This window comes from Cryptomeria japonica, chromosome 5 (genome assembly GCF_030272615.1).
Source record: "Cryptomeria japonica chromosome 5, Sugi_1.0, whole genome shotgun sequence".
Classification (NCBI taxonomy): Eukaryota; Viridiplantae; Streptophyta; class Pinopsida; order Cupressales; family Cupressaceae; genus Cryptomeria; species Cryptomeria japonica.
The window spans coordinates 21,365,129-21,388,514 of record NC_081409.1 but is presented as its reverse complement, the minus strand read 5'-3'; the positions used below and the strand labels follow the sequence as shown (position 1 = coordinate 21,388,514).

General features: G+C 38.6%; 1 protein-coding gene across 1 annotated transcript in view; it reads left to right on the top strand.

Annotated features, from left to right (window-relative positions):
* Nucleotides 1-23,386, top strand: part of LOC131078006 (uncharacterized) — a 93,312-nt gene that overhangs the window by 25,102 nt on the left and 44,824 nt on the right. The window contains exon 2 of the mRNA XM_058015630.2: nucleotides 4,600-4,746. Coding sequence (XP_057871613.1) covers nucleotides 4,600-4,746 — 147 coding nt within the window. The remainder of the gene's footprint in view (nucleotides 1-4,599; nucleotides 4,747-23,386) is intronic.

The window sequence follows — 23,386 nt, the reverse complement described above, 5'->3', positions numbered from 1 at the left end:
TCTCATTAGTCTCAGACTTCGGCAATTAGAGGCTCCTTTCAAACTCAAACTTTGCAATTTACCTTTAGCTAGCGAAAATTGGGGTTTTGGCAGGTTTATGCAAACTTTAAAACTCTTGACATCTCACCCTATAGTGCGAACTTTGGTGATTTGGTGGTCTTTGCGAACTTTCACAACTTTGACACTTTCGCCCTCTTCAGCAAACTTCGGCGATTTAGAGTATTTTGCAAAGTTTAAAAAAAAATTCATTTTATCCATCACTGGCGAATTTCGGGGGTTTGTGACCTTTTTCAAAGTTTTGATATTTTTAACTTTTAACCCCCATTTGACGAAAATCGGCATTCGTATGTCTTTGCAAGCTTTAACTCTTTCTTCACATTTAGGTGACCTTGCGAGAATTGGGGAGTTTGAAGTTCGCAATACGGCCCTAGAGGTCGAATTTGGTTTTAGCGGCACTTGACCCTTCATATCCCCTTCCTCTTCTGCAAGGACAGAAAGGCACAAACTGGGGGTCCCTATCCAAGACGGGGATGGGTGTGCGATACGCACAACACTACCCTACAAAAGACTTGACATAAACTACAGGTCATTTGGCCATGAATGCATAGGAGGCTTCCCCCTACTCCTCTGAATGCTCTGTGACATGAGCCTACAACTGAGACCCTCCCTAGTTGGACTCCTAGTCAGCGAACACTTTTTGTAGAACTTTTTCATATGACCAAGCAGTGGAAACCATCCCTCCAATAGGGTGTTGGGTAATGAAGCCATCCCTTTTGCTATCAAGAGACACGTAAACCGAAATCAGCTTTTCAAAATTCTTTGATGTGTTGATAAAAAAATTGGCATAAAACCTACGATTTTGTCCAAAATTTTAAAAAAAAAAGCTGCTATAAGACAGCACTACGATTTTGTGGAAAAATCATCAAACCCTCGATCTGATGTTGAAATCACACGATTTTGTGAAAAAATTGACAAAAACATTTATTTTGTGGAAAAACGGTAAAAATCCACGAACTTAAAATCTGGAGAAAACCCACAAACTCAGAAGTTTGGAGAAAACCCATGATTTTTGTATGAAAAAATTACTCAAAAAATAAAAGCCTATCATTATTTTTTTTGAAAAGAATCAGAAAACCCAATATGATTTTTTTTTGGAAAAAAATTATAAAAATGTAGAAACAGAAAAAGAGATCCATGATTAAGAAAAATTGTGCAAAAAATAAAAAATCCTATCGTTCCAAAACCCTAGCTGTGGCAAAAATTGCAAACCTATTGCCATTGTGTGAAAAAAATGCCTCAATCACGTGAAAAGGCCACGATCGTGCAAAATCAGTCTCGTGGGAGAAAGAAGGGTCCTAGATGCCTCCTTTGCACATAAAACTTCGTTGAAAGAACCCAATCACGAGGTGCAGCAGAAAAGGATTTCAAATCACCATGAATTTCTACAAAATCTTGCGTGATTTATAGCAGAAACTTGTGAAAATCTGTAATTAAATAGGTCAATTGTGAACAATACCCTTGAACACAGATAGATTTAAACGATTTGGCCCAAGCTCTACGATTCTGCAACAATTCCTTAAAAAAACCTTCTATGATTTCTTAAAAATATTTGTTTGATTTTTATTAAAAATTGAACAAAAATTTCAGAAAATAATTTAGACAAGAACAACACGATTTTTCATTAAAAAACGTAAAAAAAACTTCTGAAATAAATTCTAGGCAATGAAGCTATGATTTTTATTAAAAAATTTGCCAAACAATGACCTCTCCTCTAATATTGTGAAATGATCATTTGATGTTGTTCTATAGTTACAAAGGAGATGAAACCTCCTTAAATAGAGATTACAAGCAGAGTTTCTAAAACAAAAACGAAAGACAGAAAAGAATCATTCTAAATAGGAACTAACTATGAAAAGGAAATTACCTAATAACAAAATGACCATTATAGAAATATTACAATATTACTTTAATAGTTCCAAGGTAATGAAGGGTACCAGTGAGGAGACAGGAGGAAGCTCATATCAGGTCGCCAATGGAGAAGACTGTTTGTCTCCGCATGCAACCTCAGATCCTCCTCCCATCTCACCCAAAAATGAGATTGTTTCAAAAAACATGTAGCTAAAATACTATTTTAGGACCAACCATATATTTTTTACATATATTGTCTTATGTAAAAGTAAAACAATTCTTTTTAAAAATCCTACTAATTTTAAAATTTGATTTTTTTAATGTAATATGTTTATTTCTATTCTTTTCTCTATATTTTATATGAAACGATAAAATTAAAATTTTCTCTGTTTTTATAAGTAAATATTCCTTTTTTAGTGTTTGCCAAATTTCTCCTGATTTAAACCTGGTAATTGAATTCCATTTACATTTTTTGGCACATTGTGTGAATGTCATGTAAATCGAATGCTGCTATGGGATGGAAAAATCCTTGTGAACATCTATCATTGTCATCTTGTGCTGGCAATCATTTGTGGTGTCACCAATTGCGTGTGGAGTTATTTTTTCTGCTGTGCTATGAGTAATTATTAATAACTACCTGCACATTACAGTTTGTAGGAAATTTTACTAGAGACATTATTAAAACAATGCTGGAGTTTTTTCTTATTTGTGATGATTTTGATAATAGTCTTTTGCCATCTTCAATGTAAATATTATCGATTAAGTTGATGATTACAAAAGGAGAAGAAATTTACTTATAAAGAGTTTACAAGGCGATCTTTCCATAAGGGAAACGATCGAGAATAGAAACACAAATGACAAAAAAAATATTTACCAACTTACTAACTAAACTATTAAAAAGACTTAAATGACTATTAAACATAGCAATATTGAATATTACTCTAAAATACCCTCACTTAATGGCCATTCCACTAGCTACCTTACAAAAGACTTGACATAATCTGCAGGTCATTTAGTCACGAATGCATAGAAGTCTGCCCCCTTCTCCTCTGTATGCTCTGCGACATGAGCTTGCTGAGACCCTCCTTGGTTCTGCAGAACTTTTGGATATGGCCAAGTTAACCACAATCCTTCCAACATGATGTTGGGTAACAAAGCTATCCCTCCTGCTATTCAGAGATATGGAAACTGAGATCAGCTACTCAAAAACTTTAGAGGTCTGAAAGAACACGATTTTGTCCAAACAACTGTCAAAATTTTTTGTAGAAGAACATTGTTTGCCCTAGAAACCCTATGCGTGACCCATAACAAGCTGCAAGAAACCACAATTTTGTGAAAAAATCGTCAAACCCTGCTGGCACAAATCTCTAGGTGCTATAGAACAATAGACTCCATGCGTTAGAAGAATAACAACAGAGTTTGCATGGCAACAAAGACATGACCACAAGCCCTTTGCGATATATAAAAAACCTTTCACACCGAAAAAACATCATCACAGCCATCGTATAGAGAACCCACCACATTTTTTGTTAAAAAAACTGCCAAAAAATAGAAAAAATTTGCATGCTGAAACCTTAGCCGTAGAAAATAGAAAACCCACGATTTTTACTAAAGAATCGTGCAAAAACGAAGACCACGTTGCCAAAAACCTAGGCGTTGAACACACCCTCGATTAGGGTTGAAAAAAAAAACTACGAAACATTTGCAAAAACCCATTGTGCGGTTTGCAGGTAGAAGGTTGAACAGTAAGAAGACCTCGGTGTCAGAAATCGCAGTTGGAAAAACCAGAGATCACGCAGCCAAAAACCAGAAATTGTGGGAGGAAAAACCAGACACCCACGTCGCGATCAAACCCTCTATTCGCGGAAGAAATTCCAAGTGTTGCATGGGAGAAGACTAGAGCCATTGTGCAGAAACAAGGATCGAAAAAAGCCAAAAAAATCCGGCTAGATCGCTAGCAAAGAGGCAGGTAAAAAACCCTACAATCGTCAAAAAATAACACAGAAAAGTTGTGTGGTTTTCCTGAAACGAACCTGCGATTTGCAGAAGAAAAATCCCTTGTCTTGATAGAAGAACTCTGTGCACGTATTTTCCAGATCAGTTGCACGATTTTAAGCTAAAAAACCCATGTTAAAATCCTCAGAGAGCCTGCGATTCTTTTGAGAAACACTTCAAATCAGGCTGCAACAAGATCCTTAAATTTTTATTTTAAAAAAAATGAACAAAAAACTTTAGAAACTAATTCTGGAAACAAAGCCACGATTTTTCATAAAAAAATGTTAAAAATTTCTGGAAATAAATTCCAGATAATGTAGCTATGAATTTTATTAAAAAATTCGCCAAATAATTACCTTTGCTTTGATACCATGTAAATATTATTGATTAAGTTGATGATTACAAAAGGAGATGAAAGCTCCTTATAAAGAGTTTACAAGACGATTTTTCCATAAGGGAAATGATCAAGAATAGAAACACAAAAGACAAAAACAGAAGTTACTGACTTACTAACTAAACTATTAAAGACTTAAATGACCATTAAATATAGCAATATTACTCTAATATTTAATGCATCTGCATTTTTCTTTATATGTTTTCTGACGAGTATAGTCACATTTTGCATGCCTTTTATTAATATAAAAAATGTGTTGCTTTAAACATATAAATTTAACCTCAATGAGACTCATTTGGCAGAAATGGCAGCTTTTCTGTTGTTTAAGAGGCAAATCAAGTGATCCAACGGCTTCCAGCACTAATTCTGAGAATCTTTCACAAGAATCAAACAATAATGACACTACCGCATCACACTTTATTTTGAAGCAGATTCAAAAGCTACGAAAGGCAAGATTCTGATTCCCATTTTCTGTTAAAGCTTCAAATTGTTTTATGAATTTGCATTCTTTAAACTTCAAAATGTTTATCAAATCTCCAGTTATAAAATTGTGACAATTAACATTTACTGACCTTACTTCGGCTCTTTTTTTGTTGAACTGATAACATCTATATCATGTATTTTTATCTTCATATTTTTACCTTCAAATACCTCAACTATGTCATTGCAATTCATTTCTTGTTGGATGTAATATTGTTTTGAGTCAAGGATTTTTGGCAGCACAATAAGTTTATGTCATATCCTGGAGATGAGATTATATATTTTTTCAAAGTTCAGTTCATTTAAGTTAAGCACTGTTTGGATTTGGACAAATTAATGTCTTTTTTCATTTGCAACAAATATGTTCTATTTTGACCTCAAAGTGTAAAGTAACATACAATAACTAGGTACGTAATGGGACATTCCAGGCATGAAAATTTGCATGGGTTGGGGCAGATCATTTATCTGGCAACTTGGACTGATTATGAATCTGCTTAGGTAAGTTTTTAATAATTTACTGGATCACAAAATTTCTTGTAGTGCAGATGCTTGCCCTTTATTTCTTGGCTCCTTGATTTTTGTCTCTATTCAAGTGTTGAATTTCTCTGAGTGGTAGCACTTAATTGGGGTTTTTATGATTACTGAAGAGGAAAATTAAGAGGTCAACACGTGGCTAGAACTATCCAGATTTCCCCCCTTCGAGCCCAACCCACTGTTTCAGGTAGTTGGTCAACCAATCGACAAATGCTATAATTTTTTATGGTAGGATATGGTAACTGTGTGAATGTAATTGTCCAGCATTCCTAAAGTGAACAGCTTATAAAGAGAGCAGTTGAAAATAAGTCTTTAGGCCTTATAAGATTATCATGTTTTTTGGAAAGAAGCTATAGCGCACAGGTCTTATAACCATGTTTGGCTAATATATGTTCTATACTTCCCAGATTTGGGCTTGAGTGATGGGATGGGGTTTGGGATAGACTAGCCTAGTCTATGCTCTTGGATCACCTGGTGCTCTCTACACACCCTAGGGTCTCTAGGACTTCCCTTTGCTTGAGGAATCCCCTGACCATGCCCAATCCACCCACCAATGAGTTGCTTTGCTGTTCCTAAGGTCTCACCTACTCATGAGACTTCAAACCCCTTACTATGGCTAATAAGGGCTAATCTTGTTCCATACCTTCCAAGGTCTTAGCAAGGTTGTTTCAGGTCTATTTCATGGTCTATCCACCCATTCATGAGCCCCCAAGAGGTTTCAAGCCTTCAACCCCTTACCGATTTCACTATTTTGTGTTTTTGCCTTCAAAAGGGCTACAAGGATTAGGACCAATTAGGCCTCCTAACCGGTCTTCTAGGGCTCACTCTCACAAACGATGCACAAACAAACCAATCTCCCAAAAAGGACTGCCATTCATTTGGCAAGGACTCAAGGATTTTCTAGGTTTTAGGCCTCCAAGTGTCCGTACATTGTCCTAGGTGGATTTTAAGGGTTTTTGTGAGGGTTTTTGGGGTCTGCCTGGGTCACAGTGAGTGTTTTGAGTTTTAGCCACCTTGTTTGGATTGGTGGAGGCTCCTCCTTCACACCAATGATGCTTCACCCACTCCTCTGCACTTCCTCCAAAGGATGCACTCTCCACTAATCAACCTTGCTCTCCAAGACCTCTGCACCAACAACCATTCCTAACCGGGCACTGTCCAGTCTCGCCTAGGAATGGATCTTTGCTTGGCCTCCTTGCATTTCCAAGGGCCCTGCTTGCTTGGGACTATAGTACAGGGTCTTCACATCCATTCCCCATGGTTTCATGGTGGTTCCACAACGGGGAATGGAGTTAAGACTTCATTTACTCAAACCGGTCCAAAACTGGACAGTAAGACTGCAACTTGCAAATTATTTACAAACACACTCAACTGGTAAACAAAAAGCTAATCTAATCACTCACAATGAAGATATATACACCAAAGAAGACATTTCACACAGGTTTTCTCACGAATCAATCCATTTGCTTGCTCGGTAACCTCATTCAATCTGATTGGTAACCAACTAACAGTCACAGTCAAGCTCTTCTTGCTTGGGCCGTACTATCTCTAACATCCAACCCTTTAACTTAGGGTTTGTAACATCTTATACTACCCATACCTCAGTCGGTGTGCCACATTTAGGGTTGTCCACGCCAACCTAAGGATTTTGACATCATGGTGGAAAAGTTGCTTGACAACTTTTAAAAGTTGTCATGCAACTTTTGCAACTTTTGAACAACTTTCCCAATGTTGCTCTTCATGACTCCTAGACCCACAATGGACCAAGCTAAGGACACCACCATGATATGAAGGACCCCTAAACACCTCCAGGACACACATACCCTCCATTTTCAAGAAAAACACAATCTTGACTTATGACCCCTAAGATCTCCTCTAGTACCCTACCTAGGACTTGTGAGCACATGGCTCATTATTTTATGTACAATGGCTTCTAAAGAAGCATAACACCAACAAGACAAAGAAAGAGAAAGAGTTTGGAAGGGTGCTCTTGCACCATACTCCCCCTCTGCACACAACTAAGAAATAGAAGAAGAGATGAGAGCCGGGTCTATTCCAAGTGTCTTGAACCTGCTCTCCTCCACCCATGTAGCTTCAGATACTAGTTGATCTGCCCATTTCACTGAGTGCTCCATGTAGACCTGGTGTCTAGTAGACTTCTTCACCCTTGATTCCAAGATCTCCTCTGCTTTAGGCCTCTTCACTTGAGGTAAGGTGTTTACATCCAAGTTTTGTAACACCTTGGCTTGGTTCTCAGTCTTCTCTGCTATCTCTCCCTTGTACATTACCGGATCAGCAACATTAAAGACTGGTGAAATGGCTAAGTTTGAAGGTAAATCAACCTTATAGGCATTCTCACCATATTTTGCCAGAATTTGACAAGGTCCTACCCTCTTCATCTGCAGTTTGGTAGGCTTACCACTTTGCATCCTAGCTTTGCTCAAATGGACCATCACATAGTCACCCACCTTGAACTGAACTTCTCTCCTTTTCTCATCCACTTTAGCTTTCAGTTTTTGAGTGGATTCAAGGATGGCCTTCTTAACCTGCTCTTGAACTTCCTTGATGGTTTGGGTGAAGTCCTCTGCTTGTCCACTCTTCATCTTCAAACTACTAAGATCTCTCAACTCACATACTCCCCTTGGATGTCTGCCATACACAACCTCAAAAGGGCTTCTACCAGTGGTTCTATTCACACTGTCATTATATGCATACTTTGCTTGAGGAATGATAAGGTCCCATGTTTGACCATACTCCTTAGTTAGACACCTCAACAAATTGCCTTACACTCTATTGATGACTTCAGTTTGACCATCTGTTTGTGGATGGTAAGCTGAGCTAAATGACAAGTTAGTTCCTAGTCTCCTGCATAATGGCTGCCAAAAATGACCCATGAACTTGCTGTCCCTGTCTGAAACAATGCTTAAATGGAGTCCATGAATTCTAACAATCTCTTTGAAGAAAAGATGTGCAACGTAGCTAGCATCATGTGTAGTCTTACATGGTATACAATGACTCATCTTGGAAAATCTATCTACTACCACATAGATGCTGTCCATACTTGTTTTTGTCTTGGGAAGTCCTACCACAAAGTCCATGCTTATACATTCCCAAGGTCTGTTAGGAACCGGTAATGGTTGGTATAAACCGGCATTGCTTGATCCATCTTTTGCTCTTTGGCATACTCCACATTGCTCTACATACCTCTTTACATCTCTTGGCAACTTTGGCCAATAGTAGTACCTCTGTACTAAATCCAAGGTTTTATTAATCCCAAAGTGTCCACTCAAACTGCCATTATGCTTTTCTTGGATGAGGTTCTCCCTCATAGATCCTCTAGGCGCACACAACTGGTTACCTTTGAACAAGAGACCATTTTGGAGAGTGTAATCTGCATACTCACCATGGAAATGGTTCTCACTCTTTGCAAACCTTGTAAGCTGATGAGAAGTCTTCATCTTCTTCATAGAGGTCTTTGAAACCTTCTATGCCTATGCTCTGCAACTGTAATTCTTGAACAGTCAACAACTTCCTACTTAAGGCATCTGCCACCTTGTTAAGTTGCCCCTTCTTATGCTTGATGGTGAAGGTGAAGGATTGGAGATATTCCATCCATTTCAGATGTCTATTGCTTAGCTTCTCTTGAGTATTAATGTAACTCAATGCCTGATTCTCTGTGAACACTACAAATTCTTTAGGAAGTAGGTAATGCCTCCATTTCTTTAGTGACTCCACTAATGCATACAACTCTAGGTCATAGGCTGAGTACTTCTTCTTTGTTTCATTAAGCTTCTCACTGAAAAATGCCACAGGTCTTCCCTCTTGACTCAATACACCACCTACTGCAATTCCACTTGCATCACACTCCAAAGTGAATAGCTTATCAAACGTAGGTAGGAGAAGGATAGGTTTTGTGGCTACTTCTTGCTTCAACAATTGAAATGCTTTGTCAGCCTGCTCAGTCCATCTAAACTTGGTTTTAAGACCTCCTTTAATGGTGTCAAGGACTGGTGCACATATACCACTGAAATTCCTCACAAACTTACTATAGAATTGAGCTAATCCATGGAAACTTCTTACCTCAGTCCCTGTTCTAGGTGCAGGCCAATTCAAGATTGCCTCCACTTTGCTTGGATCCATCTTCAAAGTTCCCTTAGACACCACAAATCCTAAGTAAACCAGCTCTTGCTTCAAGAAGTCACACTTCTCTAGGTTGATGGATAGCTTCTCCTCATGCAACCTTTCTAAGACTAACCTCAAATGCTCAAGGTGCTCTTCTTTGGTTCTGCTATAGATGAGAATGTCATCTAGGTACACCACCACAAATCTACCTGTGAAATCCTTCAACACTTCATTCATCAACCTCATGAAGGTGCTTGGAGCATTGGTGAGTCCAAATGGCATCACAAGTCATTCATACAATCCCTCTGTGGTTTTAAAAGTTGTCTTCCACTCATCATCCTCCTTAATTCTTATTTGGTGATAACCACTTTTAAGGTCTAGCTTAGTAAAGTACATAGCCCCTCCTAAACAGTCCATTAGATCCTCTATTCTAGGAATAGGAAACCTATACCTTATGGTAATCCTATTAATTGCTCTTGAGTCAGTGCAAAGTCTCCACTTACCTCCTTTTTTTGATGCTAGCACTACCGGGACTGCACATGGGCTGATGCTCTTCTTAATCAGTCCTTGTTCCAATAACTCCTGCACTTGCCTTGCTACCTCCTTGTTCTGATCAGGTGTGAGCTTATATGCAGCCTTGTTAGGTAAGGATGCACCGGGAACAAAGTCTATTTGATGACTTATATACCTTCTAGGTGGGAGTGTTGCAGGTGTTCCATCACTCACTATATCCTTATGCTCTTGCAACATTTGCTTTACCTCCTTGGGTATTTTTGTCTGCAACTTGTCTTCTTCCTCCTTTGGTTTCACAAAGATGGCACACTTCACTATCTCCTCCTCATGTAGCAAGTTCAAAAACTCTTTACCGGTAGCCATTAAGACACTAGGTGTCTTTGAAGTTCCTTCTTCATTCTCTGTCAAAGACTGAATCTTGAAGGTCTTGCTGTCCTTCTTAAAGGAGATGGAGTTCTCCTCTCCATCATAGATCACCTTCCTATCAAATTGCCAGGGTCTTCCAAGCAATAAGTGACATGCATCCATAGGCAACACATCACAAAGGATCTTATCCTTGTATCCTCCAATGGAAAACTCCACCCAAGTCTGCACATTGACTAGCACACTCTGCTCATGATTCAACCATGTCACCTTTTATGGGTTTGTGTGGGGTATCCTTGTGAGTTTCAACTTCCTAACTACCTCTTTTGATATGATATTGTCAGTTGAGCCTGAATCAACTATCACCTTGCACACTTTACCAAGAATCTTGCATCTCACCCTAAACAATGCTCTCCTATGCTTAGGTTCACTCTTGATTGGCTGTCTTATCAAGACCCTATTGAACATCAGATTTTCTCCACTCTCTGATTCAATATGGTCCACCTCAGGTGTCTTGCTACTTGAAGAGTCTTCATGTGCATAAGCAACCCTCTTTCCACTGCTTGATGATGTAGGCTTGTCAGGGCATCTATATGCCGGGTGTCCCAGTTGTCCACAATTGTAACACTTCATTGTTGCAAAGTAGGAGTTACCTCTGCCGGTACCTCTACCCCTATTTGGACCACCTTGTGCACCTCTTCCTCTAGAATGTCCTCCTCTAGGATTAGTTTCACTGCCATGCTCAGTCAGTTTGGCTTCTCCTTGGTTCCTCTGTTCATTTGTCTTGCTTTGGTAACCACCTCGGTGATTCACTTGATCTCTACCTCTGCCTCTACCCCTGTTATTGGAGTCTCCTTTCCTTTTGTTCCTCTCTTCTACCTTGGCAGCAAGCTGATGACACTTCTGGACAGTAGTAGGAGTCCGTAGGCTTATCTCCTCTTGAATGTTCCACTTTAGGCCACTTAGATACCTAGCCACCTTAATGGATTCATCTTCTTGGACTTTAGATCTAAGACATAGCTTTTGAAACTCCTCTGTGTAGGAGGCCACATCAAGATCCTTCTGCTTCAATCCTTGTCTCTTCTTATGAAGTTGGACTTCATAATCCTCTGGTAAGTAGTTCTCTTTAATCTTACCCACCATAGCTTTCCAATTTGCAATAGGTAGCTTTCCCATACTAACTCTTTCTTCTTGCAGGTACTTCCACCATGTCAAAGCTGCTCCCCTTAATCTTGATTTGGCAACTTTAATCTTCTGAGCCTCTATCACTCCTTCACACTCAAAGTGGTTTTCCATGCCCTCAATCCATTCCATAACAGTGTCTATGTCCATTCTTCTACTAAAATGTGGCAATCCTTCAAAAGCTTTGGTGTTCAAAGCCTTGATAGCCTTTACAAATGGCTCTTCATTGAACAAGGGATCTGGTTCAGGGATGATGTCATCTATGTCTATAGTCTTCTTGCCCTTACCCTTGGTGTCTTCATCCCAAGGTCCTTGTGTCCTCTGATCCACCACTTCCTGCAGTTTATTCCTCATCTCACTCACAACTTCTTCAAGGAGTCTATTTTTCTCCTTCTGCTCTTCCACCTCTCTAGCCAGCTCTGCATTAGTGACCATTCTGCTCTCCCCTACTGATTCACCAGTATATAGAGACATACACAGTCCAACAAGTCTTTTACTTGCTCTGATACCAACCTGATGGGATGGGGTTTGGGATAGACTAGCCTAGTCTATGCTCTTGGATCCTTTCCTTGGATCACCTGGTGCTCTCTACACACCCTAGGGTCTCTAGGACTTCCCTTTGCTTGAGGAATCCCTTGACCATGCCCAATCCACCCACCAATGAGTTGCTTTGCTGCTCGTAAGGTCTCACCTACTCATGAGACTTCAAACCCCTTACTATGGCTAATAAGGGCTAATCTTGTTCCATACCTTCCAAGGTCTTAGCAAGGTTGTTTTAGGTCTATTTCATGGTCTATCCACCCATTCATGAGCCCCCAAGAGGTTTCAATCCTTCAACCCCTTACCGATTTCACTATTTTGTGTTTTTGCCTTCAAAAGGGCTACAAGGATTAGGACCAATTAGGCCTCCTAACCGGTCTTCTAGGGCTCTCTCTCACAAACGATGCACAAACAACCCAATCTCCCAAAAAGGACTGCCATTCATTTGGCAAGGACTCAAGGATTTTCTAGGTTTTAGGCCTCCAAGTGTCCGTACACTGTCCTAGGTGGATTTTAAGGGTTTTTGTGAGGGTTTTTGGGGTCTGCCTGGGTCACAGTGAGTGTTTTGAGTTTTAGCCACCTTGTTTGGATTGGTGGAGGCTCCTCCTTCACACCAATGATGCTTCACCCACTCCTCTGCACTTCCTCCAAAGAATGCACTCTCCACTAATCAACCTTGCTCTCCAAGACCTCTGCACCAACAGCCATTCCTAACCGGGCACTGTCCAGTCTCGCCTAGGAATGGATCTTTGCTTGGCCTCCTTGCATTTCCAAGGGCCCTGCTTGCTTGGGACTATAGTACAGGGTCTTCACATCCATTCCCCATGGTTTCATGGTGGTTCCACAACGGGGAATGGAGTTAAGACTTCATTTACTCAAACCAGTCCAAAACTGGACAGTAAGACTGCAACTTGCAAATTATTTACAAACACACTCAACCGGTAAACAAAAAGCTAATCTAATCACTCACAATGAAGATATATACACCAAAGAAGACATTTCACACAGGTTTTCTCACGAATCAATCCATTTGCTTGCTCGGTAACCTCATTCAATCTGATTGGTAACCAACTAACAGTCACAGTCAATCTCTTCTTGCTTGGGCCGTACAATCTCTAACATCCAACCCTTTAACTTAGGGTTTGTAACATCTTATACTACCCATACCTCGGTCGGTGTGCCACATTTAGGGTTGTCCACGCCAACCTAAGGATTTTGACATCATGGTGGAAAAGTTGCTTGACAACTTTTAAAAGTTTAAATGCAACTTTTGCAACTTTTGAGCAACTTTCCCAATGTTGCTCTTCATGACTCCTAGACCCACAATGGGCCAAGCTAAGGACACCACCATGATATGAAGGACCCCTAAACACCTCTAGGACACACATACCCTCCATTTTCAAGAAAAACACAATCTTGACTTATGACCCCTAAGATCTCCTCTAGGACCCTACCTAGGACCTGTGGGCACATGGCTCATTATTTTATGTACAATGGCTTCTAAAGAAGCATAACACCAACAAGACAAAGAAAGAGAAAGAGTCTGGAAGGGTGCTCCTGCACCATTGAGTTAGCATCCTAACCACCTTAGGAAATTGTTCCTCTTATTGCATTGTTTTTAACAAATATGGTAATAACAACTACACTTCTAATATATTCTTTCCAGCAGTGTATTTTAGTTTTCAGAAGTTTCAGGTTGTAGCATATGGTAGTTTAGATTCACTTATATATCAGAGATTTAAGGCATTGCATCAGTTAAGATTTTATATCTTTGAAATACTACTATTATATCTCTATAGTTCATCCAGATTTTCTGTTCATTCCAGATTTCAGTTTTTGAAACTCTTTTTGTTATTTCAGAAATTGAGATGTCCTTTCAAGAATCTAGACATTCAGATTTGAGTTTATAGACACTTTAACATGATGCTGCATGCCAAAGAAAAATTGTAGAACTTCAGCATAATCAGCAGTAGTTGAAAATTTAGATGGTAGTAGAGTTCTTGGTGGAAATTACACATGGAGAAGCAAAATAGAGCTGAACTAGTTTTTTGCTAAATAAATCTAAAGAAATCTTATTACTGATTGCTTAATGTAAGAAGCTACATATACAAACTGCAAAAGACTTCCTGCTCCTTATCTGATCATTGATCTTTAGTTTGCAAGTAGATGACAAACCTTCCGGTAGATCATAATTGAAATTTGAAATATATAGCTACAGGATTCCAATGTTCAGCCCTAACTAAAAAATGGTGGGAGGAAACTAGACCTATATAGGAATTCCAACTGTACAAATTCAACTAAAAATGGAAATATGCTAGCATAATGAATGCATGAAAATTTGGACAGAAACATCTTTGGAAACATAATTATGATAAAGCCAGATTCCAAATGAACTGCCAGGTGGATAACCAAATATTTGAAAAGACTCATCTCCCAAGTCTGGTGAAAGGGCTCTTCATAAAATAGAACAATAAGTTATTCAAAGAGAAGTAATTTTGGAGGTGAAAACCTAGTTTGGCATGGATTAAGGATGGGGATCAGAATGTTGAATTCTTTTATGTATTCATTATATTAAAGAAATATTAATTACATTGAAATCAAATTAATGGACAATTTGAAGACCAAAAAAGTTAATCATTTGATAAAGATAACTTTGGTCAAATATGATTAATTGTTAGGGATTAATTAAAGCTTGGTAACACTATATGATGTTATTAATAAAATAACAAATCTGAAAGAAATAGTAGTCTCATATTCTAGTGCTTAAAAGTTGCTCATTAACTAGAACTTAAGTACCAGATTAATGAAAGATCAATTGAATACACGTGCTTTGACAAATTTTTATTGATCACAAAGGGAGAATGTATACAAAAGAGAGCTTGTTACATATAACAAGCTTGAACCCAAAAACTCTCATCAAAAACTTATTAATTCTCAACTTATTCCATTCTCTTTGTGATTTTTTTTGATGGAATGACTGTGGGTTCTATTTGGGGTCTGTGCCTTTAGAGAGAATGAATACAATAAGACAAAACCAGCACCAAAAGGCTGCAAAGTAACACAACCAACAATATGACTATCTATCTATAAGATTACAATACAAAACATAAATAAGATTATATATCAAAGCATACTGCTGCTGCTGCAGAGTCACTTTTGATAATTTGGACAGCCCATACCAAAGAATCCTCCACTGTATTCTGGATCTATAATCAACTGAAAGATTATGGGTGGTGAAGTCACCACATATAGATTATTGTTGCAGGGTGACTCAATCACTAATGCTATATCTTTGCAGTCAATCACAAATGCTATATCTTTGCAGACTTCCTCTACTCGTGAGACTCTATCATGCACATTATGAACATCCCTCTACACAGTCTCTATTTATTGCAGCTCCATCCCTGGTGGCATGGATTCTTCAATTAGACTGTTGCTGGTTGCTGTTGCTTCAAGTTCAGATGCTCTTTTGGGGAGATAGTGTGCAAAATCCACCTGCAAATCTCCTCATCCTCAACCCATAAATGGATGGTTGCTTAAACATTGAAGCAAGGAAATCCTTCTTACTGCCTTCTGCTGCATGTTCACAATCATGACCCATAAATAAACTAATAAACTGTAGTGTTAGATCATCAAGAAGGTTAAAGGGATTCCTCAAATCCCTATTTGTCATTGGCCTTTGTAAAGACCCCTTGTCTTCCAACCACTGAAATTTTAATGAGTACTGGAGGTTTGCTGATTGTTTTTAGTTTTCTTTTTAGTTTTATTAATTTTTTTGTGTTTTGAGGATATATGATAATAAAAAGAAAGCAATGCACATAAACTTCAAATAACTTCTGAAATCTGAAAACTAATTTGATCATTCAAGTAAATAGGGAAGAAACATTATTGAATCTTTATTTTATCAATTTCTATAACAATAATAGTCATCAGCATACCCGGATGTATTCAGATTCTGATCCAATGTCTTCCCAGCTCAAAAAGCAACTTGAAAATGAGGCGGAATCTCTAAGTATTGTTGGATCTTGACCATGCATGTGATACCAAAAAGCCCTTCTAGCTGCTAGCCGCCTTCTTCTGTGACAAAACCGATTTTTTTTTCCTGCAACTCCTTATTAAGAATCGAACCCCTCAATGGTCTCCTTTTCTGCAGCTGGGGTTAGTGAAAAATCAGGCCGTACCAATCAAGAAATGATGCCAAAGACTCCTTATTCGTTGGATTCCAAACAAACCAATAAATCTGGTCTGAAAAATGGGAACTATCTCTGTAAATTTTCACCAATTAGCTCAATGTTGACTCCTGAGTGAAGCCAATCCCTTTGTAGCCAAACTCACTGGGTCTTCCACCAATTCATAAGGCTGTTACATTGAAGATTGCTCGTTCTCCAATGCCAAAACTCTGAAATCTGTAAGAACCCTCGCCTTCTTTCCAGAACTCAAGAACTTCAATCAATCTCATCAAAATGCCAAGTCAAGAATGAATCGATTTTCTTCAAAGAAGCCCTTTTATATTATCTCCAAGCAAGTTCGAATTTCCCCATAAAGGCATCTAATGATATTAAAAAAATGATATAACTTGCAAATAATAATCATGTTGCCCAAAACTTTGGGAAATGAGCTCTTAATTTAATTAATATTTGGTCCCCCTCTTCATGATGCTTAGACCCTCACTTTAAGTGATTTTATAAAGTTAATTTATAACTTTATAATTAATTATTTAATGATTTGATATTATTTTGGCCACAAAATATTAATCTCTCCCTAAATACACAACATTTTAACATGCTGTCTGAAGCAGGGGTCTCTCCTCATAATTCCCCATGTGACCAAATACACTTTCTAATAATAGAAAGGATCCATCTCTACTGCTTCTGACTTACTATAAATAGTAAGTATAGTAAACAGAGTCCAAATGAAGTTGAACGAAGGTCAAATCTATGAATCTCTGAGCAGTGGAGAGAACACAACCCTTAAAGACCCTCTAACCATCCTCATAGCCTACGAGGGCCACATAATAGGCTAATCCTCTGCTACACAGTCTGTCAATGAGAAGGGGACATTACAGCCTTCTTTCTCCTCTCATTCTGCAGCATCTTCTTCTATAGTTGAAGGGATCCATTGCAACTTCATTACTGGCCATTGCACAGCCTCACTTATATATAAGAAACTGGGAATCATTATAAATATTGCCACCCTTAAATGCCACAAGAAAGCACGTAACTGTTCCCATGTGCCAATCTTTGTCATGCAAGTGAGCTTTTAATCCCCTTCTCTTATCATAAGTACTTTGTGTGATTATAAGGTGACCTGAAATTGGGTGGCAGCAGAGGGATGCCAATGCACATATCATATAGATTATCATCTATTGGCCAATCCTTAGCTATTGTACTCACCTCAGCAGCAAAGGGATTTTGAATTACCCCACAATTTGCTAGACAATCTGCTAGCCTGTTACATTTTCTTAAGCGATGGGAAAGTTCTGTCCATATCATATAGAAGTAAGTCATCCATCAGCCAATCCTTATCTTCCCTACCCACTTTAGTAGCAAATGGATTTGTATTACCCCACAATTCGCTAGATAATCTGCAAGCTTGTTACTTCTCTCAAGCAATGAGAAAATTCTATGTTTTCAAAGCTTTTAGCAAGAGACTTGAACTTCATTGAAAACTTTTTTGAGGTTCCAATCTCTAACCAAGTCTTTTTTGCATCCATTTTAATGCCTTTCCAGAAGTGCTTTTACCTCTGCTACTTTATACATTTTTGTACCAAGAGAAAAAGAACCACATATTACAAACCTTCCCGTATTAGGTATTAACAATGAACCTGCCTCTGCCAGGCCTAGATTTCTACAAGCTGATGCATAAAATTTGAGTTTCAAATAATAGGCCCTCGGATTTTCCCTTATATTGGTCTTTCCTCTATTAATTCTTTTCATTATCCCATTAGCAAAGAATTTTCTTTGTGATATTATAACCACTCAAACACTCAAAGTAAAATAGATTAACAGCCCTACACGCTAATAATATAGGTATAGATAATAAATATTTAAACTTATCCCTTTAATAACTCATAACCAAACAGAAACTAGCTATATATTAGAATTCCTAATATTCCCTTTTGATCGCATATAGTTCGAATTCTGGAAGAGAAATAACTTTGAATGTGAACCAGGACACACCCTTACTTCAAACTTCAACATACTTACAATTAGTAGTTTGAATCGCAGCAGCACAATTCTCAGCATGATATAGCCTCATTGAAATTTCGCAAAGGATGGGAACAATTGTAGCTATCCTCCTTCACAGTTGTGAACAAGAACACACAACTGTCCACAACATGTGACAAAGGACACATAACTAGCCACACAGGATTAGTTGGAGTGGGCCTTACTGATCTACAACACTTTGTGAATAGGGACAAACTCAATTATTCACAGCAAGTGTCCCATGGGCCTCTACTTGACATATGTGTTGGTCTTTAGTCAGTCTACGACTAATTGAAAACCCTTTTTTAAATCAAATTTGCTACTTAAGAAATTACTTTAATCTTCAAACTAGCAAAAAACTCAAGATTGGGAGTTACCTTCCAACCTCTGTGGTCCTGCAGCCTCCTGCCATCTTCATGTTACTCAGGCATGATCATGGGAATGCTCTCGTGGACCATGTTGGGTGAATATTTTGTCACCAACGTACTAATGACAAAACATAAAATTCACACAACGCTATGCTAAGAAATTAATCTCTCCTCTCATCAAGGGGAGGTTCCCTATGAAATTTCTCCTCTAATTAATCAAGAAATTAAAATGGTGGGTTGGCGTTGGGCATATAACTCTTTTTTTTTAGAGTTAATGTATTCTCCCTTCGCCTAGTTACAGTTTCTCTACCTCTTCAGATATTCAAAGAAAAGAACTATTAATCTAATAAACTATACTAAGAGTTACTTTTAAGTAGCACAAAGTCTCCTTTATGGTAACATTGATTTACATGGATCGTTACAAATTAAACAAGTAGAAAATTAGCTTAAAGCTCAAAGTCTTTAAGTGTAAATTTCTAATCAATTAAACTACTAATAACCACAGCAATACAAAGCTTGCTACAAGTTACTTCCTTTATCAGCAAATTTCTCAAGCATGCTAAGAGCACAAAGTCTATTGGCAAGATTTGAGAGCTCTTTAACCATGTAGCAATATCTTAAGATCAAATACGTAAAGATAATATGTATTCAATGGACATAGGAACTTTAAATAATATAAACAAATTTATTGATACAATACAAAGTTTGCAATCAACAAAACCGTTTTCTTTATTTGTTTGATTGAATTCTCATCACAAAAGCTCAAAGTCTTTATTGGGATAAAAATCCAGCAGAGTTTTGCTAAGCATGAAAAAGATAAAAATATTTACAAAAAGGTCCTCCTTATATAGGAAAAGAAGTTGAGAAAAAGGTGGGCACAGTTGACTTATTCAACCGCACAGTCCCACTTTACTACAACTACTACATAAAGAAAACATGCAGCTGCACAAAAATTTACAACATCTATTGGTGTAGCTGCATGAAGGAAGAGTGTCAAAAGGGGCAACTTCATTCTTGATTTTCTTCTTCGTTAGATTTCTGAAAACCTTCGAACTTGGCGAGGATAGCTTTGACCTCTTCTTCATTTGGCATCAAGGTAGAACTCGTGATGATTTGAACGCGGGATATCACATCTTGGATCTTCACTTGCTTCTTCTTAACATCCTTTAGCATGGATGCGAGTACTTCAAAGCTGACTTGAATTTCCAACAATTTGTCAAATGTATCAAGGGAGAAATCTTGTCCCGTGCACTAGTCCATCAAGGAAAGAAATTCTTGGGTGACGACCTCAGCAGTGACGAGATTTTGATCACCATCATACAAATAGCAAGGGAGATCGCCTACTTTAGCAAAAATAAGGTCAACCTCATCATCACCTTCTTTCTTTTCACGATCCAGTTCTGCAATCATTAATTTCATCGTCTCTTGTTTATGAGACAACAAGGATAAGATCTGAATATACTTCTCTCTTGTGGGAATTACCTTGTTTTCAACCAGGACATCTATCCTAAAATCCTCCATTTTGCTCCAAAGGGTAGTGCTTTTCACAACTTCCTCAATTTCCTGGGATAAAGAGGTTTTGAGTCCTTGCATCCGACTGGATCACTTCATAATCAGACAATAACTCCACCGTTGAAATCAGGAGATGAGAGCCTTCTGACCTTAGCCGCGAGATCCATTCGTCCATTACTCGGCCCTTAGCTCCTACCTGCTCAATCTTTTTGATAGCTTCAGTGTCTATTGATGATCCTATAGGTTCAACCTCTTGAGAAGATTGTGTTACCTTTAGGAGGATGTTGGTCAACTGCTCACACTTCTGCTTCAGGATATTTTTCTCATCCCTTTCCCGATCCAGTCTTCTTAACAAAGAATTAAGGGCTGTTTGAGAATCTAATTTCACACTTTTATGTGTCTCTACTCCGAGCTCCACAACCTGCATGGTATAATCTTCTGATCGTATGCGCCTTTGTCCTTATCTGATGATGGCACCATAACTTCAGCATATTTTCTTTTGAAAGCCGGGTCTACTACCACCCGAGATACTGTCTTTGACTTCTTTGTTCCCTTAGGCTTTGGAGGAACCAAAAGTTCAAAGTCAAATTCATCAGGAGATATTACCTGTTTCTTTCTTTTAGGGGCCACTACTTCCATCCAAGGGGGTAGTTCTGGATTGGATGATGGAGTAGTGGCTCCTTGCTGACTTGGGGTCGAAGATTTTGGAATAGGTTGACTAGAACTTGGAGCAGTTGCAAGTGTAATTGATGGTGCTGATATTGAAGCATCTAATGGGACATCCGTTGTTGGTATCTCTTCAATTATTGGTGGAAGGGTTGAGGGTGCCGTCATTGTAACTTCAGAGCTCACCAATGAAGGGATGGTTATGACGGTGGTAGTAATGACTGGTAAATCTACCGACACCTGTTCTGCAAGTGCATCTTGCAAAGTTTCATTAAAATCCATCATGGTAGATTCAAAAGTAGATGAAGGGATATCATCTAAGGTAGAGAAGTTGGTTATTGTAAAAAATTGACCAGCAGTCTCTGATTGCTGCATGCCCATACTTAGATCTCCATCTTCATCTTCTTGATCAGAATCAGAGTCAGAATCAATAGAGTGAACGACTACTTGTGAAGTAGTTGACGTATCTACCTCAACTGAATGTGGTACTTCTTCTACCTGAACTTCCTCTTGTTGAGAAACTTCGCCTTCGTCGACCTCTTTACCCTTTCCAGCTTCACTGATAGGTGGTTGTTTTGGCTCTTTTGCCGCTGCCTCCTGTGACACTGATGATGATTCGCCTTGTTTTGACCCTTTAACTGTAAATTTGATTTTAGGCCCTTTACCTTTTGATTGTACCACTGGAGCTGAAGATAGTGCTTGTGAGTCTGCCCTGTTCTTGGTTCTAGTTTCAGCTGTTGCTGTCTTGCCCAATGGACCATCACTGTTGTCATCATCTCCTGAACTAGTGGGAAACTGTTTCATCTTGAGATGATTCTTTAGCAACCAAGCATTGGTGTTTGCTATAATAGGAGAGATCCTTTGAGTAATGGACTTGCTTTCCTTCTTCGACCATTGCACAAGTGGGAGTGGGGAGTCAGCAATCTTCTTCTCATAGTAAATAGGATCCACTATGTCATCCGTGTCTTCCATAGTCATTGGGATCTTAGCTAGATCCAGATTCTCAATTTGTTCCAGAGTAAGGCGGCTGAAGTCCATCCTCCTTATATCCTCCTCATCCTGACAGTCTGCCCAAACATCTTAAAACCTATAGACATGAGTGTATGTCCTTTTGAGCTTGCTCTTTATGCCCCGAAAATAAAAATCGGTTCGGGCTTTGAATCTTTGCATGGTATTCCACTGCATCTCCTCCATATTTTTGGCTTTGGGGTTAGTTAGCACGGAATACCTACCAATTGACTCTGGGAATTTTAGCCTAGTCTTGTGTGCTTGTGATTGTTTCTCATGTACACTAATCAGTTGTCTGCACAGCTCCATAAGGATAATTTTATCTGAAGGAAACCTTGGAAGAATAAAGGGCTCACCTGAGAAGCATCCAATCTGGATATAGGTGAATGTGGGGAATTGAAGGAAGACACAACCAAAGTGGGAAACCCTGCTGTAAGCGGCCTCTGATATTCTTCTCTTATACAGGCCTTTATCAAAAATGCACTTCCAAACAGCAAAGAAAGCATCATTAACCCTCCTGTAATGATTACCTTGATTTTTAATAGTGAGTTGATCATAGTATTCCCAAATAGGCACTATTCTTCTGTCACCCTTAGTTGACAAGCCTGGATATTGCCTCATAGAGGCAGTTGCGTAAACCAGGTATGAGGTCATATAAAACTTTAGTGTTACCTTGACCTCTTTCAGTTGGGCGCAAAGCGCATCACTGATTTGTTCTCCACAATCAATTCTTGCAGCTCCCTTTCTGATTATATTCATATAGTAAATCATCCAGCTTTGGAAATAATGAGAGTCTTTTAATCCTCTCACTCTGGATAACATGGTGACCATGTCATTATATTCTTCATTAAAATCACTCCTGTGAAAAGACTTAGGCCACCGGGAAGTGAGGGAGGATCTAGCAGTTGAAAGATAAACAGTATTGATCACCTTTTTGCATTTATCTTCGTGTTTCTCGTAGTACTCTTGAGCACTCTCTTGAGAAATATCAGCCACTTCTTCTGCCAATGAGCCTTTGAAAATACTATTGAAGAATACGCTGTCTAGAGTCATTATGACCTTTTGATCATCATCCCTTACCTGTTTTGTGTTTGGATTGGAATGATCAGCCACTGCTAGTACAAATTCAGGATCATGAGCCGCAACTGGGAAAGATGCATACTTATGCAACTCAGATTTGATCAAACTGGTCAGGTATGCAGGAGCCTTCTGAACCTGATCAAGAAATTCTTGCATGTCAACGTGGCCAATTTCAGTGCCCCTGATCTCTTTAATGTTAGAATCCACTGAACTTTCAGGGTACATATTCAAGTACCTATCGTACTTGTATTTCATCTTTTTTGATGATGCCTTATTCGGAGAAGGTTGTCTTGAAGAAGACTCGGGCTTGCTGTGGGAGAGCTTTGACATTCGTGCACAATGACTGCATTCAACATTGATGATTAGCCATTCATCATTATCGAAAATCAATTTTTTCTTAAACGGATCGAAAAGTGGGACTCAAAACAGGCCAAGGGGTAAAAACTGCTAAAACAGTAGGTTGGAGAAAAAAGTCCGACTTGCTTCTTTACCAACAAAAAATTGCACATCGGACT